This window comes from Marmota monax, unplaced genomic scaffold (genome assembly GCF_021218885.2).
Source record: "Marmota monax isolate L192 unplaced genomic scaffold, Marmota_monax_Labrador192_F-V1.1 WCK01_AAM20220418_F8-fsc00051, whole genome shotgun sequence".
In the NCBI taxonomy this organism is placed as follows: domain Eukaryota; kingdom Metazoa; phylum Chordata; class Mammalia; order Rodentia; family Sciuridae; genus Marmota; species Marmota monax.
This window is the reverse complement of record NW_026695202.1, coordinates 10,058,249-10,075,965: the sequence shown is the minus strand read 5'-3', so window position 1 is coordinate 10,075,965 and position 17,717 is coordinate 10,058,249. Positions and strand designations below refer to the sequence as shown.

The 17,717-nt window shown below is 55.8% G+C and overlaps 2 protein-coding genes across 4 annotated transcripts in view; one reads left to right on the top strand and one right to left on the bottom strand.

The window, feature by feature from the left end:
* Nucleotides 1-4: 4 nt before the first annotated feature.
* Nucleotides 5-10,227, top strand: CUNH22orf23 (chromosome unknown C22orf23 homolog). 3 transcript variants are annotated; one of them, XM_058574326.1, is made up of 8 exons: nt 18-181; nt 445-555; nt 2,504-2,566; nt 4,919-5,101; nt 5,311-5,442; nt 5,535-5,635; nt 9,933-10,008; nt 10,099-10,227. In XM_058574326.1, exons 2-7 carry the CDS (start codon nt 453-455, stop codon nt 9,960-9,962), a joined length of 612 nt encoding a protein of 203 aa, XP_058430309.1. In that variant the 5' UTR covers nt 18-181; nt 445-452; the 3' UTR covers nt 9,963-10,008; nt 10,099-10,227. The 3 variants fall into 3 exon arrangements, with proteins under 3 accessions (XP_046285145.1, XP_058430309.1, XP_046285146.1); XM_046429190.2 differs by lacking the exons at nt 9,933-10,008; nt 10,099-10,227 and adding an exon at nt 5,800-6,319 and having other exon boundaries at nt 23-181; XM_046429189.2 differs by lacking the exons at nt 9,933-10,008; nt 10,099-10,227 and having other exon boundaries at nt 5-181; nt 5,535-6,319.
* The window catches only part of Micall1 (MICAL like 1), a 29,735-nt gene continuing 16,475 nt past the window's right edge, over nt 4,458-17,717 (bottom strand). Inside the window, exons 9-16 of the mRNA XM_046429187.2 lie at nt 16,816-17,222; nt 13,897-14,031; nt 13,216-13,342; nt 13,022-13,112; nt 12,835-12,908; nt 10,807-10,921; nt 10,149-10,195; nt 4,458-8,792 (exon numbers count right to left, since the gene is read on the bottom strand). Of these exons, the coding sequence (XP_046285143.1) occupies nt 8,671-8,792; nt 10,149-10,195; nt 10,807-10,921; nt 12,835-12,908; nt 13,022-13,112; nt 13,216-13,342; nt 13,897-14,031; nt 16,816-17,222 (1,118 nt within the window). The 3' untranslated portion in view covers nt 4,458-8,670. The remainder of the gene's footprint in view (nt 8,793-10,148; nt 10,196-10,806; nt 10,922-12,834; nt 12,909-13,021; nt 13,113-13,215; nt 13,343-13,896; nt 14,032-16,815; nt 17,223-17,717) is intronic.

Genomic DNA, 17,717 nt, shown 5'->3' with positions numbered 1-17,717 from the left:
AGAAATGCGCACGCGCCGCTCGGCCTGCTGGTTACCATAGTAACCAGAGCCGCTGGCTACGGCGCTGGTGCCTGGAATTCCGCAGCTTTTGTGCCTGGCGCCCGCGCGAGAGCGGTGGTCACTTGGAGCCCGCCAGCCGCTCTGCATGAGGAGGGGACACCAGCGGGGGCCTAACAATAGAGTGAGGTTTCAGTTTTATCCTGTCACCCAATGGGGACCTCCGCTATGTTAAAGATGTGTCCTCCCGAGGGGATTCACCTTTCGCAGGCACCAGGGGTCAGGATAGGGGCTCTGTTATCTAGCTTGGGTGGAGGTTAGGGGATCGGCCCTGTCGCAGTATTAACTTGGGTGTCCCAGTTGACCCCACTCCCAGAGGGTGGGGGTGAAGGAGCAGAGATTGGGACTGGGAAACTGGGAGGGTCTGCGTGTGTCTTTCTCTTCTAGGCCCTGGCATGGCCTCACAGAACAGAATGGAGGCAGTGACCAAAGAAACAGCGTTCTGGCGCTGCCCCAAGTCGACCGCTTATACCCCAGAGACCCGAAAGCTGCTCAAAGGTGAGTGTGTTAAGAGGACACAGGTGGGGGAGCAGTAGTAGCAGTTACCCTGTGTAACTCTGTTCTCCTCTACTCTACATGACCTGTGGCTGGGGACACAGTGGCTATTCTCTTACGAACAAGGATCCTGGGGTTCAGAAAGGTTCAGTGTGCTACTGCTGACCAGGAGCTAAAAGTCAAAAAAATAAGAATTTTGGAGTAGTTTATTTCTATGCATTCTTTACCTCCCACTCTCAGTGTTCCCCAGGAATCCTTATCTCCTCCCCATACCACCATAGTGGGACCAGTGGTTAAGTGCCCTCAAAGAACTGTTAGACCAGGACACAAGAAAAGACCACTGACTCCAATTAAAATCAAATTAAAGCAAGCTTATTATTTCTGCTGCTTCTCCCTCCCAAAACGGCGGGAACAAGACAGCACCCCACCTTTCCTACAGCCCAGCTTTATAGCCCAGAAAGTTACACAAAGGGGGGTTACAGATAACAGAACTCTGACAAGCATCACACTAATGGTAGTTTACTTTTTTTTTTTTTGCTGGCCCCAACATCAGAATTTATGAGGACCATTAGAGCCTCAGAGAGGGTCGTTGTCTGGCCAGGGAAGGCCAATATTTATGAGGTGTCACTAAAGTTTCAGAGAGGGCTGCTATCTGGTCAGAGAGTCAGGCATGGGTGAGTTCAAGGCACGGGCAGGCATTCCAAGCAGGTTCAGAATTTGCAGTAATTTATAGTAAAGCTGAAATTATCTTTTCATGGCTTTGTGGCAAAATGGCTCCCAATTTTAATAAAAGATCAGGTTGGGTCTATCAGAACCCAATCTCCCTACACTGGGTTCAGCACAACCTATAGCTAGATATTTAGTGTCCCATCTACACCTCTAGATAGTAGATTCCATCAGGCAGGGAGTGGTCAGTTTCTGCTCACAATTGTAGCTCCAGCCCCTGACACATGATCGAATAAGTATTCATTCATTTACTCCACAACAAAAAAATGTTTAAGCCTACTCTGTACTTTGAGCACTGTTCTAGATGCTGGGGATATAGCAGTTAAAAAAAAAAAAAGCTGTAAAAAAATTCTTGCTCTTATAGAGCTAAGAGTTTAGTAGCATAATAAATAATAAATAAAATTTAGGACTAGGGTGTAGTTCAGTGGTAGGGCGTGTGCTTAGTATGCACGAGGCCCTGGTTTTGATCCCTAGCATGTGCACACAGGTGTGTGTACCACACACACAAAACTTAGCCATTGCCTGGAGATGTAGCTCAGTAGTAGAGCCCTTGTCTGGAATACACAAGCCCTGGGTTCAATCTCCAGTACTGAAACAAATTAAAAAACAAAACAAACAAACAAAAAACATCCATAGCCAAGCATGGTACCACACACCTGTAATCCCAGCCCTCAAGTGGCTGAGGCAGGAGGATTGTAGGTTGAGGGCAGCCTTGGACAATTTAACAAGACCCTATTTCAAAAATAAAAACAGGGGCTGGGGTTGTGGCTCAGAGGTAGAGTGCTCACCTAGCATGTGTGAGGCACTGGGTTCAATTCTCAGCACCACAAAAAGTAAAATAAAGACATCGTGTCCACCTGTAACTAAAAAATAAATATGAAAAAAAATAAAAGTAAAAGCAGGGATGCAGCTCAGTGGTAGAAGAGCCCAGGGTTCAATCCCCAGTACCACAAGAGAAGAAAATGGAGCAAGAAAGGGAGGGGGCGGGGGCTCAGCAGTAGAGCATCTGCCTAGCACATGCCAGGCCCTGGGTTCGATCCCCAGCACCACATAAAGATAAATAAAATAATGGTGTTGTGTCCAGCTACAATTAAAAAAAAATTAAATGAACATAAAAAGAAAGAGGGAGAGTGCAGTGCAGAATGGACTAGGAGGAGATACAGTTGCAGTATACAGTGAAATCATCTGCTGCAGCTCAGCCTCATGCAAGTGCTTTATTTTGCAGAGATGATGAAGGAATCCAAACTAACCAGCTTCCAGCAGCGCTACCTCACGGACACTATGAGAAGTAAGAGGTGTTCAGTCCACAGAAGCTTCCTGGGTGGAGGGATTGGGGACACTCCCCCTTCCTCCTCACCCCCAGTATTGGGGACTGAAACCAGAGTCTCACAAAGTCACTGAGGCTGGCTTCAGATTTGTGATTCTCCTGCCTCAGTCTCCTGAGTTGCTGGGATTCCATGCACCACCACACCTGGCTTGGGGCCACATTTTTAAAGCTCCTCCATGTTAAGAGGGATAGAATCTCATTTTAAAAGGAAAAAAAAAATTGAATACATAGTATTCCTGACCCCTAGTCCTTGGGAATTGACCTTTTGTGTGGCCTTTGCTACTTTTGACAGGCACAATAAGCCCCCTACAGGCAGGCTGTCACTGACCTTCCTAAGAAACTGTGGCCTAAGCAAGACTCCCTTCCCATCCACAACAGCCTCAGCACTGGAGTGTCTGCAGTCTGCATGTCTGAGGCAGGAGGATCAAATTCAAGGCCAGCCTGAACAATTTAGCAAGACCCTCTCAAAATAAAAAGGGCTGGGGATATAGCTGATGGGTACAGCTCTCCTGGGGAGAGGTGGGGGGACATGCCAGAAGGTCCAAGCTTGCAGAATTTTGCTTGATCTACCAAAACTGTCGCCTTCTCTAAAGATGACGAGGGCACCCAATCCCCCCCACAAGCAAAGAGGAATGTCAGGGGCAAATATGGACAGGGAAGCTCTGTTCACCAAGTCAGGGGTCAGATCTCCTTCCTCATTGTGGACAAGGACAACTCAGACTGCAAAAGGCTAGTGCCATCACATGTTTCAGTCATATAACCTCCACATGCAGCAGTCTGATAGTGTGGTGTCTCCTGTTAGCATAACCATAGAGAATGTGCTAGAAGTCCCACTGAAAGTCAATACTGTCATACCAAAGACTGTCTCCTTTGCTCAGCACAGTAACCCAGCACCTGGGGCAGGTGCATGATTCGTACTGAACTGCTGGTTACATCAGTGGTTGGACAACACAAGCGACTACTTTGCCTAGCAGCCTCGTTTTCCTTAGATGTTTTATTTTTAAAAATTTGCCTTCAAGTCTGGGTGTTGAGCCTGGCTTCTCTTGGAGTTCCTCCCCTACGTTTCTTCTCTTAACCAAATCCTACCAGTTGCTTTGAGCCTTAGTTCAAATACTGCTGCAAGCCACAAATCCCTCCCCTCACTGGAAGGCCAGAATTATTTGTTGAGAAGGGGCCAAAGGAAGAGGTTGAACTGGAGAGTGGGAGGTGTGAAGGACATGCTGGGAATCAGCATTTCTTCAGGAAAAAGAAAAAGGCATGTAGAGGCTAGAGCCCTGGGTAGAGGGCCTGGGAAGGGAAGGTCTGTCCTTGCAGTTTTGGGAGTTATCCTTGACTCCCCTTTCTCCCAAACCCCACATCCGCCCTTTCTACGCGACCTTCAACCCTCCCACCTTCTCGCTGGCCGCCATGGCTGCACACTACCTGAGTGGCTCCCAGCTGTCCTTCCTCCCCTGCCCTCAGCCCTGGGCTTCAGATTTTCAACAGCAGCCCACAGAGGGCATGTCTTTTTCTCAGAACCCTCCAACTAGGCTGGGGTTGTGGCTCAGCAGTAGAGCACTTGTCTAGCACGTGTGAGGCACTGGGTTCAATCCTCAGCACCACAGAAAAATAAATAAAATAAAGGCATGCTGTCCATCTACAACTAAAAAAAAAAAAATGGGGTGGAGAAGAGAAGGGGCCCAATGACCAGATAGGAGAGACACTTGGATAGCCTGGGGGAGGAGCCCAGGCATGGGGCAACAGGGGGGATGTATAGCAGGTGGCATTTGTGTCTATTACCATCCAAACTGTTCCCACTAGTCCGTGGACCAAGCAAAGAGAAAACAGAAATAAAAACAGCAGGACAAAGATGCAGTGTACAGAGTGTTTATTGCAGCATTGTTTGTAGTAGTAAAAAACCAACCAACAGAAAACCTGGAAACAAGTTGAACTTCCAAAACTAGGAGATAACTGAATAAATAAGGTAACCATTCTAATGACTAGTATATAGCTATAAAAAATAAGTTATATATAAACAGATTTTTCTGGAAAGATGTCCACATTAAATGGTTATGTGAAAAGGGACTGTTACTGACTATTATACAATATGATCCAGTGTTTGAAAAAAGAATCTTATGTGCACATAAAAAATATATGCACACATCTTTGAGCATGTTTATATAAGCATCAAAAAGCAAAGAGACCACCAAATTGTTCCCACTGCTCATTGTAGAGGGGTGGGCTTAGTGGGGATAAGAAGATTCTGCTGCACCATTTGACTAGTAAGATGAAGGAAAAAAAAAAAAAAAAGCCATGAGACCCTTCCACCCCCAGGAGGAGACCCTTTGCCCCTACAGTGCAATCCGACATCCAGCCAGCAAGGCTCACCTTCCAAACAGCTGCCACCAGCCACCCACCTGCCTCCCACCCTGGTAGCCCCGTCTCGCCTCCGGCCTGCCAGCATGTGCCGAGCCAACGGGGCCTACAGCCGTGAGCAGTTCAAGCCTCGAGCCACCAGTGAGTTGGAAGCCACCCACTTTGGCTGGGGACGGGGTGGGGGGGTGTTTGGAGACTATCTCAACTTGACAAGCTCAGGAGCACCCAGGAGGGAGGCTGCTGGGTCTGCACACCTGTCCCTTGCCAGACAGGCTGCAGCTCGATGACCCCCTGGACATGCAACCGGAGAGAGCTTTATGCCTCAACTAGGCCATTTGGGGGCCCTACAGGAGATCTGGAAAAGGAGAAGCAAAGACTCCAAACTATCCTTGCCACTGGGAAGGACCCGGCAGAATGGAAAAGAAAGGCAGCCCCTGTGCGGCAGCAGGACCCAGCTCCTGAGCCGGACCGCTTTGAAGAACGTGAGCCACTAGGGCAGGGGCAGGACCACTCCTCCCCCACTACACCCCCTTCATAGAGCCCCCTGCCCTGACACCCCTTTTCCTCTGTCTAGTTGTGAAGGAAGTCCAGGAGAGGAAGGAATTCCTGGATGCCATGGAGGCCCTGGGGCAGGGCAAGAAGTACCAAGGAATCATCCTGGCTGAAATCTCCCAGGTAGGAGGAACCAGGAAAGAGGGGAGGGGCGGGCCCAGAACGCGGAGTCAGAGTGAGGAGAAACCCCAGCCGGCACTGAGAGACTCGGGAGTTGAGCCACAACTCATCCTGATGCTCCTCAAGTTCCTAACCCTGATACCAACTTCCCCTGCTGCCCTTTGCAGAAACTACGGGAAATGGAAGACATTGACTGCAGAAGGACTGAGGAACTTAGGGAGGCTCTTGCCACCACTTAGAGACGGCAGGGCAGCTCACACTGGACCGCCGCAGCCCGCCCCTGTGCCAACCAGTGTCATCCAGGCCAGCCACTCATGTCAGATGGCTGCCCAGCATGGCACTGTCATAGACTGCAGATGCTGCTCAGGGATGCTGGGGACCACTGGTGGGGTCTCAGAGCCACCCAATGACAGGGCTTCAAGTCTTCTGGGGAAAGAGTCCCAGACACAGCAACAGTTAAGGCCCAAGGCTCACCACCTTGGAAGTGCGTCTGAGGGCATCTGTGGCTCTCTTCCCACCACCTCCAACTCCCGTGTCCTGCTCAGTTAGTTTCTAGACTTGGGGATGAAGACGAGCCTTCCCTCCCGTCTGTCTTAGGATCTACTTATTTGATGACTTAAAGCCTTGGGCAAATATTTAACAACAGTGATTAATTGGCCAATAAAACACATTTAACGTGGGTCATTACACGTACCACCTTGTTTTCACAGGGATAATGCTTATTTGCACAGAGTTAGACTTTGTCCAACATGGACGGTTTCTAGTTGCCTGTTTTGCACATTTCAAGAGGAAATGGGACTCACACTCTTGAGTACCCTATGGCCAGTAGCCATGGCAGGTGAACTTCAGTTAATGATCTCAATAGACGGCGTGAGGCTTCATCATCCCTTGTGAAAAATAAGGTTCAAGGGCATTTTAACTAGTGAACAGCCTTCTCAGGATTAAAAGTTACTTTAGGTCTAAATACAGACCAGAGCAGCAGCACACAGGGGTGAGAGGGACCCACGCTGACAGTGCGCCTGGCTTTGGGGTTCCAGCTGTAGCATGCACCATGTCTCCTTGTGCGCCCACGGCCTCAGCTCTGTTCCTGCATGTGGCTGGTCCTGGGCTGAAGGGTGGCTTAACAGTCACCTGACAGGAAAGCACACCCTGGCCTGGAAACACAGCATATTAGTCCCACACCTTGGGCTCCTGACACTCACAGGTCTCCTCCTCTAGTGTTCTGTCTTTTCCTAAACCCCCCACAAAAAAAAACCCTACCTGCTGTCCCCCACACCTCGAAGGAATCATAATCCTATCACGTCACACAACCCATGTTTTGTGTGCAGAATAAACATGGCTGTGCAGCAGCCAACCAAGAGTAGGATCAGGAACCCTCATGGGAAGCCTGTGTCCACACCCACAAGAGCCCAGAGCAGAAGCTGCAGTAGGACAGTACCTCCACTCACAGGCCACCGTCACATGACCCAGAGGCAGCAAAACAGAACCAGGGCAAATTCAGGCCAGCCCAACAAGTTCAGACCGGGCGTTCACAAATCACACACATACGAAATCTGAATCCCCAGTTTCTTTTGAAAAATGGAAAAGATTTGGCAACCCTGGGTCCACGTACATTCCCACAGGCTACAGTGGACTACAGTGAGGGGCCCTAATGCTGGCAGAGTCCTCCCAGTCTACCTACACCCAACCCAGGTCAAGTGTGTTACCTGCCTGGTTCCTGAAAGGCCTTAAGGTGGTGACCTCAGCCCAAGGTCAACAGGCACATTCAGCAAGAGACTGCCAGAGGCTGCCCAGGTGTGGAGAGGAAGGGAATCCCGCCCAGGGGCAGGCAATGCAGGCCAAGGTCCCACTCAGTGGACAACCTTAGCATGGTCCCAGACCCTCCAAGGCAGGCAGAAATACCTGGCCATGGAAGTGGGGAAGAGGCAGACAAGAAGGCAAATGTGGCCATGGCCTGAGGCTGTCCCCATTGAATGTTGTTGAGGAATGTCCCCAAGTTAATACAGTGCGATCTTGTCCCCCAGGGGCATGGAGGAGGGGGCCTGGAGGCCCCCAGAGCTTATGACACAGTGTTTTGACCAAGAGCTGCCAGGCACATTCCCTGGGCAAAAGTGACATCACCATCACTTGTCCCCTCCCACAGTCCTCAAGTGGGAATGAGTCCGGGAGAGGACAGACAACAAAGGAGACAGACGGGTGATGACCACAGAGGGGAGCGGGCCCCAGGCCCTGGGTGGGGAGGAAGCCTCAATCAGGTTAGCACCTACCTGGAGCACCCTCCCTAGGCTGATGCACGGGACCAGAGCTCTGACTGGGTGGCCTCCAGAGGCCATGTCCAGGGGACTCGGCACTGGGGCAGCTAACAGGAGCACCCACCTGCCCCAGCATGGCCACCAGGGCACTGTGGCGTCTGGGAAGTAAGTCTTCCCACAGAACAGGGGAGGTGAGGGAGAATCTCCTAGAACTCGGAGGCAGAGGAGGTGGGATCTGCCCAGCACAGACCACTCAGTAACTCATTTGAACTTAACTGCAGACTTGATAAATAGAGCTCCTGAGCAAGGTGACATGAGATTCTGGGCACCTGCACTGGACAGAAAGACAGACTCAGGCTGGGCAGGAGGAGGCCAGCACAGCCCGTCCCGCTTCGGCCCGTTAGCGGGGCAGAGCTAGGCCAGCGCCTACAGAGAAGAGAGGGGAGGCCGAGGAGCTGCCCCGCCACGGCAGGGACCATGGAGCGAGCGGGTGGGTGTGCGTGGCCACTGCCCCTCCCTGGACTGGAGTCCCTGCTTGCCTTTGGGTCTGTCACAGCATCTGGCATCCTCAGATCTGACTGGGCGGGGCTGGGTCACAGCTGTCTGGAGTGCAGAGAAGAGGGAGGGAAACTCTGGCCCAGACAGACGGAGACCTCAGTGGGGGAGGCTCACCCAGAGACACCCTCCCCTTGAGTCACCTCCCCCTTGACTGATCCACGGCAGCAGGGGGCTCCCTCCAGCCCGTGAGGATCCAGGAGGAGACCGTCCCAGCAGCTTCCCTCCCTGTCAGCTCTTGTCCCCAGGGGACTTGCTCTTTGTGTCACGCTTATTTCCCAGCAGCTTCAGCATCTTCATGGTCTTGAACTTCCCCTTTTTCTTGCCCTCGGGTTCAGCCTCCCTCTGGAACTCTGAGCAGAGAAAGGGAAAGATTTGACTCGAGGGAGTCCCTCCGGGACAGGCTGGGGTGAGTGGCTTGTGTCACTGGCCAGGTGTGTGGCTAGCAGGACGGCCCCCACCAGCCTGTGTGAAACTGAGCAGTCACTTCACCATCCCAGGCTTCCCTTACTCCCTACAGGTTAGGGATCCTCCTTGCCCGGTGTCTTGGCAAGGACCACAAGAACAATCTGGGTGCCCTGTCACTTCAGCTACATGGGCGCACGACTCTGTGGGCTGCAACACAAGCACCAACACTCAGAGCGAGAGGAAACTCCGGAAATGACCTCTCCCAGCTCCGAGTTTTAGCCTCTGAGATGAGCCAATCCCAGCTGAGCTTTTGTGGGTGCCAGGTCCCAGGCTAAGGGCTCCCCACCTGCTCCCCCTGTGATCCTCAGCAGTGCCAGGGAGGCAGCGCTTGGTACCCCGGTCTGCAGATTCAGAAAGGCTACGCGTCACCCAACGCATCCATGTCAGAGCTTGGACTGCATCCAAGCAGCCTGACTCCAGCCCAAGTGGGGACAGTGAGCGGCTGGTGGAGCTAAGACCAAACCCAGACCAGCTTGCAGGCCCAGGCTTCCTGCCGTTCCAGGCACTGTCTGATGCTGAGCGGGCGCCACCATCTGGGCCCACACACCCCACACCACCAGCTTGCAGACCAGGAAGGAGACACCCAAGGGCAACCCATCCTGGGGCTGGAACTGTCCCCCACACACCAGCCCTCCGTGTGGCTTCTGGCTGTCGGCTGGCCTACCTTGCTCCAGCGGCCTCAATAGAGACAGAGTCTGCACACCGGCTCCTGCTGGACTGCACCTGCTCCACCCGCCCCTCTCCTTCCACCCCCAGGCTGAAAGCAGGAGTTGAAGAGGGAAGAGGCCCAGAACCAGAACTGTCCTCCCCTGGGGACAGGCTTCACCTTCCTCCTTTACTATTTGTCTCATTCTTGCAGCACTGGGATCAAATCCCGGGCCTGTGCATGTGAGGCAAGCAGCTCTACCACGGCTACACCCCACCCCTTTTAAGTTTTTAAAAAATGTTTGGTACCAGGGATTGAACCCAGAGGCGCTTAACCACTGAGCCACACCCACAGCCTTCTATTTTTTATTTTGAGACAGGGTCTCGATAAGTTGCTTAGGACCTTGTGAAGTTGCTAAGGCTGGCCTCAAACCTCCCAAGCACCTGGGATTACAGGTGTGCACCCCCATGCATGGCTTAATTTTATTTTGAGACGGGGTCTAAGTTGCCCAGGCTGGCCTTGAACTTGAGATCCTCCTGTTTCAGCTTCCCAAGGAGCTGAGGGTTACAAGTGTGCCCATCAGGCCCAGCCTCACCTTTCTTCTTGATCATGGCTTCCAACATCTTGTCTTCCTCTTCTTCTCTGAAATGAATAAAGGAAGCTGAGCACCCTCAGGAGGAAGGACCATGTCATGGTTTGGGTCTACAGTGTGTCCCCAAAGCCTTGAGCTGGAAGCACGGTCCCTGGCAGCAAGGTTCAGGCTGGGCCTCTTAGGCAGTGACTGGGTCACAAAGGCTCTGACCTCACCATCATGGATTAATCCAAGGATGCTGGGAGGCAGGAGGAAGTGGTTGGAGGAAGCAGGCCCTGGGGTGTAGGGTGAGGGGCAGGATTCATCCTCTTCCCAGCCCTTCTGCCAGGATGTTCTGCCTCACCTGAGGCTGGGGCAGTGGAATCTGCTGAACTGAATTCTCTGAAGCCATGAACCAAAGTAAACCTTCCCTCCTCTAGATTGTTCTTGTCAGGTTTTTTGGTCACAGTGACAAAAAACTGACTATCCCGGTATCTCTTCAAGTCCTTTCCAGCCTCCGAGTCCCCCCAGGCTGAGCAAGAGTGTGCCTGGATCACTGGTGGTCAGGGCAGGGCTGGCCTGGCCCTGGGGTGTGGGCCTGTCTTGGGCTCTGCCAGGGAGTTGTTTGACCCATGGGGCCAAAGGTATGGCCCACTCTGGGCCCCTCCCCTAGCCGTGTCACCTCTGCCGGTCCTCGTCCAAGCAGTTGACAATGGCATTGCGCTGCTCGATGAGGGTCACGAGCTCCTGCATCAGCACCTTCTCCCGGCCCCGATCTTCCTCGGTCCAGTCCTTCTCTGCCAGGGGAGAAGGGCCAAGGTATGAGTGGTGGTAGACCCTCCACCTCAGCACACCAGGAGCCACTACAGCATGCACAGGAGGGGCAGACCTTAGAAGTATTTGGGGGAAACAAAGGTCGTTATGGAAGAGACCAAGTCTGCTTAAAAAAAAGCACCCTTCAAGGGGCCCCGGGAGGGCCAGTGTGAGACCCTCTAAGAACAGAGGCTGGCACACCTACGGGGCCTCCCGCTCAGTTCACGCATCTGGGCAATAGATGGGCAAGATGGCCTCTTGCAGCAGACAGGACCCGGTGGGGAGACAGCAGGGACTCCCGGGGCTCCTCCTGCAGAGGCACTATGACCCAAGGGGCACACTGGGGCAGTCACCAAGGAGGAGGGAAGATGAAGGGGACACTGGGGCAGGAGCCCAGCTAGGAGGTTCCCCTGCTGCTGTGTTTACCCGCTGCCCCTTTGAGCTCCTCTCCCCTCCAGGTGCAGAGCTGTCCCACAGGTCCACCCTCAGGGGCCCACCTGTGCCCTTGGCTTCTCTCTCTGAGCCTGCAGGCTCCAGGGGATGGGTGGCCCACTTGGCATTACCTCCCCAGCATCTCCCACACATCTGGAATGACAGCTGGGTCCCTGAGCCACTGCCCCACTGGCCTACTACCTCACTTTGCCAAAGTTCAGGGGCAGGGTGCCCAACTTAGTTCTAGGGACAGAATATGGGCTTCAGCGTCACCATCCAAGTTCATATCCCACTCTATTACTTCCCAAATCTGGAACCTGGGTGACTTATGTCCCTAGTCTACATGTGGGGAGACAGGCTTAGGGAAGCTAAGTCCTTGGCCAGCACCACACAGCAAAGGTGGCCCAGGATTTGAAGTGGGGCAGCCTGACACCCCCCAGGGGACGGCTGTTGCAGTGTCTTGAGGCTCTCCAGTCCACCTGGGGCTCATCCTCCAAAAACAACATCTGAGTCAAGCCCAGAAGGTGCTGCCCATAGAAGGGAGGCTGGAGGGACCACGGGAAACCCAGGGCCAGGCTGGCCGGGGAGATGGAAGTCCTGAGCTCACTCTAGCCACAGGGTGTTGCTGTGGCCCCCTCTGAGTGGCCACACCCCAGCCTCCTGGAGGTCTGGGTGGGAATGACTCACAGCTGGTACTGGACCTGGGCCATCCTGTGACTTTCCCAAGGCCACCTGCCTCCCAGGTTCCCCAGCCAATGGAGAGGCAGGACCAGTTACAGAGACGGGAGAGCTGGGTGTGCAGGGACAGGTGCAGGTGGGAGACGTGGAGGGAAGGGCACCTGCAACACCCACGGGCAAGCCCCTTGGCCCTTCTGTTCCCCTGTGTGTTAAAGGGTGACGGTGGCCTGCCACGCAGGGCTGGCACCATGCCCAGCCATGGGGAGAGGTCAGAGCTGTGGCTTCCACAGTCCTGAGGTCTCTGCCCCCGGCTACGGTTCACTTCATACCGCGGCCAAAGGGCCCTTGAAGAGCCTCCCTCACCAGACTCCAGCTTGGCACTCAGTCCGCGGAGCCCAGGGAGCTTCCGCATCACTGTCTTCTGTCCCGAGAACGCCCTATGGGATGTGTCCCTTTATTCTCACCTCACACATGAAGCCACTGAGGCCCAGTGAGGCTAAGCAACCCGCCTAATATCACACAGCAAGTCTGATCCCATGCTGCTCCTGGTCCTGTTGTTCACCGAGAGCTGGTCACCCTGACACCAAGGACATCCCCCCTCACCTGTCGCGTGGTCCGTCTCCTCCATGGCACTCACCATTTATGCCTACCCTAACTGCTCCCAGCCTCTGATGACCCAGGGTGCCTGCTGGCCCCTTCCTGTGGCCCATGTCCAGCCCACCTACGCACTGCCCGTGGCGGCTCAGGGTGGAAGACCTGCCCCCGGGGCCACGTGTGGCCGCCTTACCCGGCTTGTTGAGGAGGCATCGGAGCTCGTACTCCACGTCCGCCTGGCGCTGCTCCAGGTTCTGCTGCTTGAAGCTAGAGGGTGAGAATCAGGGGACAATGGACAATTCTGCCCCCTACCTGGCTGCCCCACCCTGTGCTGTCACCAGCCCCAGGACAGGAGGGCGGGCAGGCCGTGCAGGACTCACACGTAGATGAGCTCCGACTCCCGCCGCACCAGCAGGTGCTTCTCGTGGATGAGCTTGAACCAGTCTACCAGCATGTCGTCCTCTCGGCCCTCTAGAAGCCAGACACCCCCTGAGGCCAGGGCGGGCCACCTGGCTCCCCTGCTCCCTGGCCCAGGAAGAGGGGCACCACCCCAGACCCTCCCGGGCTCCCGCACCATTCACTCCGCCACGCAGCTTCTCCTCCAGCAGGACCCCGCGGTGTTCCAGAGCATCCAGCTGGCGCTCAATGGTGTCCATCTCTCCATAGATGTCCTCCTCCGGGATGTACTGGTCAGCCTGGACCTGCCCCCAAATATTCTGGTCACCTAAAGGCCAGCAACCCTCTCCCGCGTGCCCTCCCCTGCTCAGGCTGATGCCAGGAGCTCCACCCCTTTTTCTGGCCACCACAGGCTCCAGGGACCCAGGTACTGTGGCACACGCCAGCGCAGCAGGAAGCAGGATGGGCCAGGGGAAGAGGCTGGTGTGGGGTCACCCCAACCCCTCCGTGCCGTGAGTCCCAGCACCAAAGCACCCCCATTTCCAGCTTTGTGGAAACTCCTCCCCCTGCCACTCTGAAGGACTTCACAGCAGGAGTGACAGTGGCCGATGTCGAGATGACCTGGAGAACAAGCCTCTCACAGGAGTGCCTGATGCTGCACTATCGTTAGCCACCAAGAAATGCAGAGGGCTGCTCTGGGCTGCCAGGGCCCCTGCCGCGTCCCCCTGGCTGAAGCCCGGGCTTCCAGAGGTGACCTAAGAACCCTCCTGAATATCAGGGCAGCGACCCAGACACTCGGCCCAAGGTGACAGGGAGGCGGTGGTCCCGCTGCCTGCGTCCCAGGGCTCCCAGCTGGCACCTTGCGTTTGATGAGCGGGAAGCCATGTCCGGGCGCAGGTGGCCTCACTGGCTTGGATCCCTTGGTGGCCTTCCTTGCTGTTGGAGATGCTGCCGGTGACGGCTTCCGATTAAAAGGATTCTCTTTGCAGGAAGACTAAAGGCAGGGACATGACAATGGGCAGCATGGTCACACGAGGGACACAGAAAGCGGACCAGCTTGGTGGCACACGCCTGCAATCCCAGCTACTCAGGAGGCTGCGGCAAATTCCAGTCACCCGACAGCATTCCAGTTCCCTCCTTCCTTCCTTCCTTCCTTCCTTTTCTTCTTTTCCTTTTTCTTTCTTTCCTCTTTTCCTCCCTCCCATCTTCCTTCTCTCCCTTTCTTTCTTTCCTAGAGATTGAACCCAGACACTTTACCACTGAGCTACATCCCAGCCTTTTATGTTTTTTATTATGAGACAGGGTCTTCCTCTTTGCTGAGGCTGGTCTCAAACTTTAGGTCCTCCTGCCTCAGCCTCCCAAACGTCTGGGATTATGGTGTGCACCACCACACCCAGCACGCATTCTTTTCTCGTCTTTTTTCTTAAAGCTCTTACTTATCTTTTTAAGTGCTGGGAAGAGTCTGGGGCCTCCTGCATGCTGGGCAATGCCCTACCACAGGGCGGCCCCCACCAAGCACTTCCATTCCCAGAGAACCTGCAGAGTGCAGGTTACTACAGCACCCGATGCTCTGGATACATTCCTGCTCAGATCTCAGATCAGGGCTGGGCGTGGCTCAGGGGAAGAGGCCTGCCCAGCATACTCAAGGCCCTGGGCTCCATTCCCAGCACGACCCCCACCCTTCACCCCCGCACAAAAAGTTTCGTCTCCCAACACCTACGAAGCAGGTATTATAAAGTACATTTTATAGCCAAGCAAGGAAGTCTAGGCCCAGCAGCCCTCCAGCACTGAGGAACTGTGGGCAGACCATGAAGAGCTCACCGAGGCCTTGCAGACAGATGCCCTTCCCAAGAGAAGCCTCTCACACAGGGTCACCCAGCCAGGAAGTACAAAAAGAGGACCCTGACCCTCTCTCCTGCAGCAGATGGTGAAGGACATCTCCCTTCTGGACTGGGAAAGGCCCACCCTCTGCTGCCCAGCCAACCACAGACACCCAGAGTTCAGGCTCTGTCTTTCTGCCCCTCTGGGGAGACCACTGTCCCCTCTGAGGCCGGCCCAGCCAGGCAGCCACACCAGGCACGGCAGGCCCCGCCCGCCCCATGCACACTGTCAACGGCAGCTCCTGGGAGGAAAACACAGGAGCCCTCGCAGGCCTTCCTGAGGCACACTGAGGTCTGCAGCCTTCTCCCAGCAGCTGGGGAGGGAGGGCCCTGCCCGTCCCCTATGCCAGCTCAGGGAGCCACCTCTGAGGCTAGGAGTCTCTCTGGGACACTGAGGCAGGAAATGTGCCAGGGCCAGAGTGCAGCCACACAGGGAGGTCCTCACCAGTGAGCCCAGTCCAGGGTCAGCTCGGCCACCCAAGACCTGGTCTCCTGTCTCCACTGTCTCCCAATCCTGGAAGGAGTGTGGGTGGGCTCTCCAGAAGGAGGATCACTTGGGGTTCTGCCTCCTGCCTCCATAAACACCCAGAAGACCCAGTAGAGTCCAGGAGCCTGAAGCCTCGACCCCTCAGGGGCTTCAGCCCTTGTCAGCCACAGGCCACCCTCACACCCACCCTCACACAGCGATGGATGGGGGCAGATGCCTTGAGCAGAGAACCTAACCCAGCCACCCCACCTCTGACCACCAGCGGGCCCAGGGGCTCCTCAGAGCAGTCTGGAGCCTGGCACAGCCCGGCTCCTCTCTCTCAAGGGGAGCCCGAGCCCAGGGAAGGACAGGGCCTTCTCAAGGTCACTGCAGGTGGCACCGCCAGGATCACTGTACCTGAGGCTGTGGCCCAAGCCAAGCAAGGTCCAATGGTGTCTGAAAGGCACACAGGTAGGTCCAGACCCACCACAGTCAGGCCATGACAACAGCTGCCCCCGTAAGCATCCCTGCCTTCCCCTACTGGGGCATGGACAAGCCCTGGGTGCTGAGAGGCCAGCAGAGCACGCACTGTGGACACAGGAGGGCATGAGCTAGGTGCCCAGATCCCAGGCCACCCCAGGTTGTTGGCACAGGGCAGGGAAGTTGGTGAGCCTATGGCTGACCAAGCTTCTGGAAACCAATTCTCCTTGGCACCGCGCCTGAAGGAAGACACCACCCAGCAGGCCTAAGGGGGCCCGAGGACACACCTATCTGCCCTCTCCAAACACTTCCGGGCCACACAGCCAAGGCACTCAGGAACTGGGTCCTGAGCCCTGCAGCCTGTCAGGGGCTGACCCTGCCACTGCCAACCCTACCCACAGCTCCGCGGTCACCGGAGCACCTCCCCAACCTGGCTGACAGCCCCTCAAGGACAGCTACCATCCTCGGCCACATCACCTCCGCGGCCGGCAGGTGGGTCCCCTCCCTCTGTTCTACCCCAGATCACCTTCTAGAACAATCAGAGTCATGTCTCCCTGAGCAGCCTATGAGCCCCCCAGGGCAAGTCAGGGTCTTAACGCCATTTCCACCCCAGCCCGACAGCCACCGAGCGGGAGCGGAGGGGGGGTGGACGGGCCGTGAGCATGAAGGCTGGGGTGGATGGTCCCAGGGGTTCAGCACACAGGCCTAGGACACCAGGTACACACGCAGATGGCCAAATGAGTGGACAGGTGAACAATTGGACAGGGGATGGACAGAGGGATTGGTGCCTCACTGCATAGGGTGGGAGTGGCTTGCTGGACATAGCCAAGGCCACTCGAGAAGTCAGGAGCCAGCATAAACGGCAGGCCCTGGACATTCTTGCCTGGAGACCAGACCCATGTCCATGAGAGAAGACGCAGCTGGAGGAGGGAGAGTGGGGGTGGACACTTACCTTCACCTGCAGCTGTGGGGACGCGCTTCCCGGGGAAGGTGCAGGGCTCCTGTCTCCAACCAGCAAGAGAGGGGTGGGGGTGGCACCGCTGCAGGGCTTGGCTGGCAGGGGACTTGGGCTGCCCCTGGTCCTGGCCTGTGGTGTCCGCTCCGTGCTAGGCTGCACCATCTCCCCAGAAGAAGACAGGGAGGAGTCGGCGGAGAGGCTGGCAGAGTTCCCAGGGGTGCCGGGGGTGTCGGGGGCGTGGACAGCAGGCTCCGAGGAGCTCTTGGGCACGGCGGGCGGCTCCAGGAGCTCAGCACTGGCAGCCTGGCCTGAACTCTGGGAGGACAGGCTCTCCACACTGAGGGCCGGCGACGGTGTGGCCGAGGGGGGCTCCGAGCGGGAGAGGCGGGAGGCGTGGAGAGCTGTGTGAATGAATGCCACGTGATCTCGTGTGACCCGCTGGGCCAGGCCTTCAGCCTCACCTGACAGGATCCCCGCCCCAGAGCTGTAAGTGACCCAGGAAACCCAGCCCCTTCCCAAACGGATGGGCGCGGGCCCACAAGACAGCAAACCTACGGCAGGACCAAATCACAAGTGTTCCCATCGCCAGACCTTGTGCTGGGGGGCACTGCCTCGTGACACATCTGAGACCCTTCCTCTCATGCAGTAGCACTGCCGCCACACACCCCCCCACCGCCTCCCAGCATGCCCATGCCCGAGCCACCCCAAGGCAAGCTACTGGGGAGGGGAGGGGGGCCTGCTGCAGGGGAAGGCCAGAAAAGTGAGGCTAGCCTCCCTGTCTCCAACCTGCTCTGTAGGAGGGACACAGCAGAGAGGCAGGGGCAGCAGCCCTGGCTACAGCCAGTTCTGGCCCAAGCACTGGTAGGCACCACTGCTGGGCGTCCTCCTGCAGACCA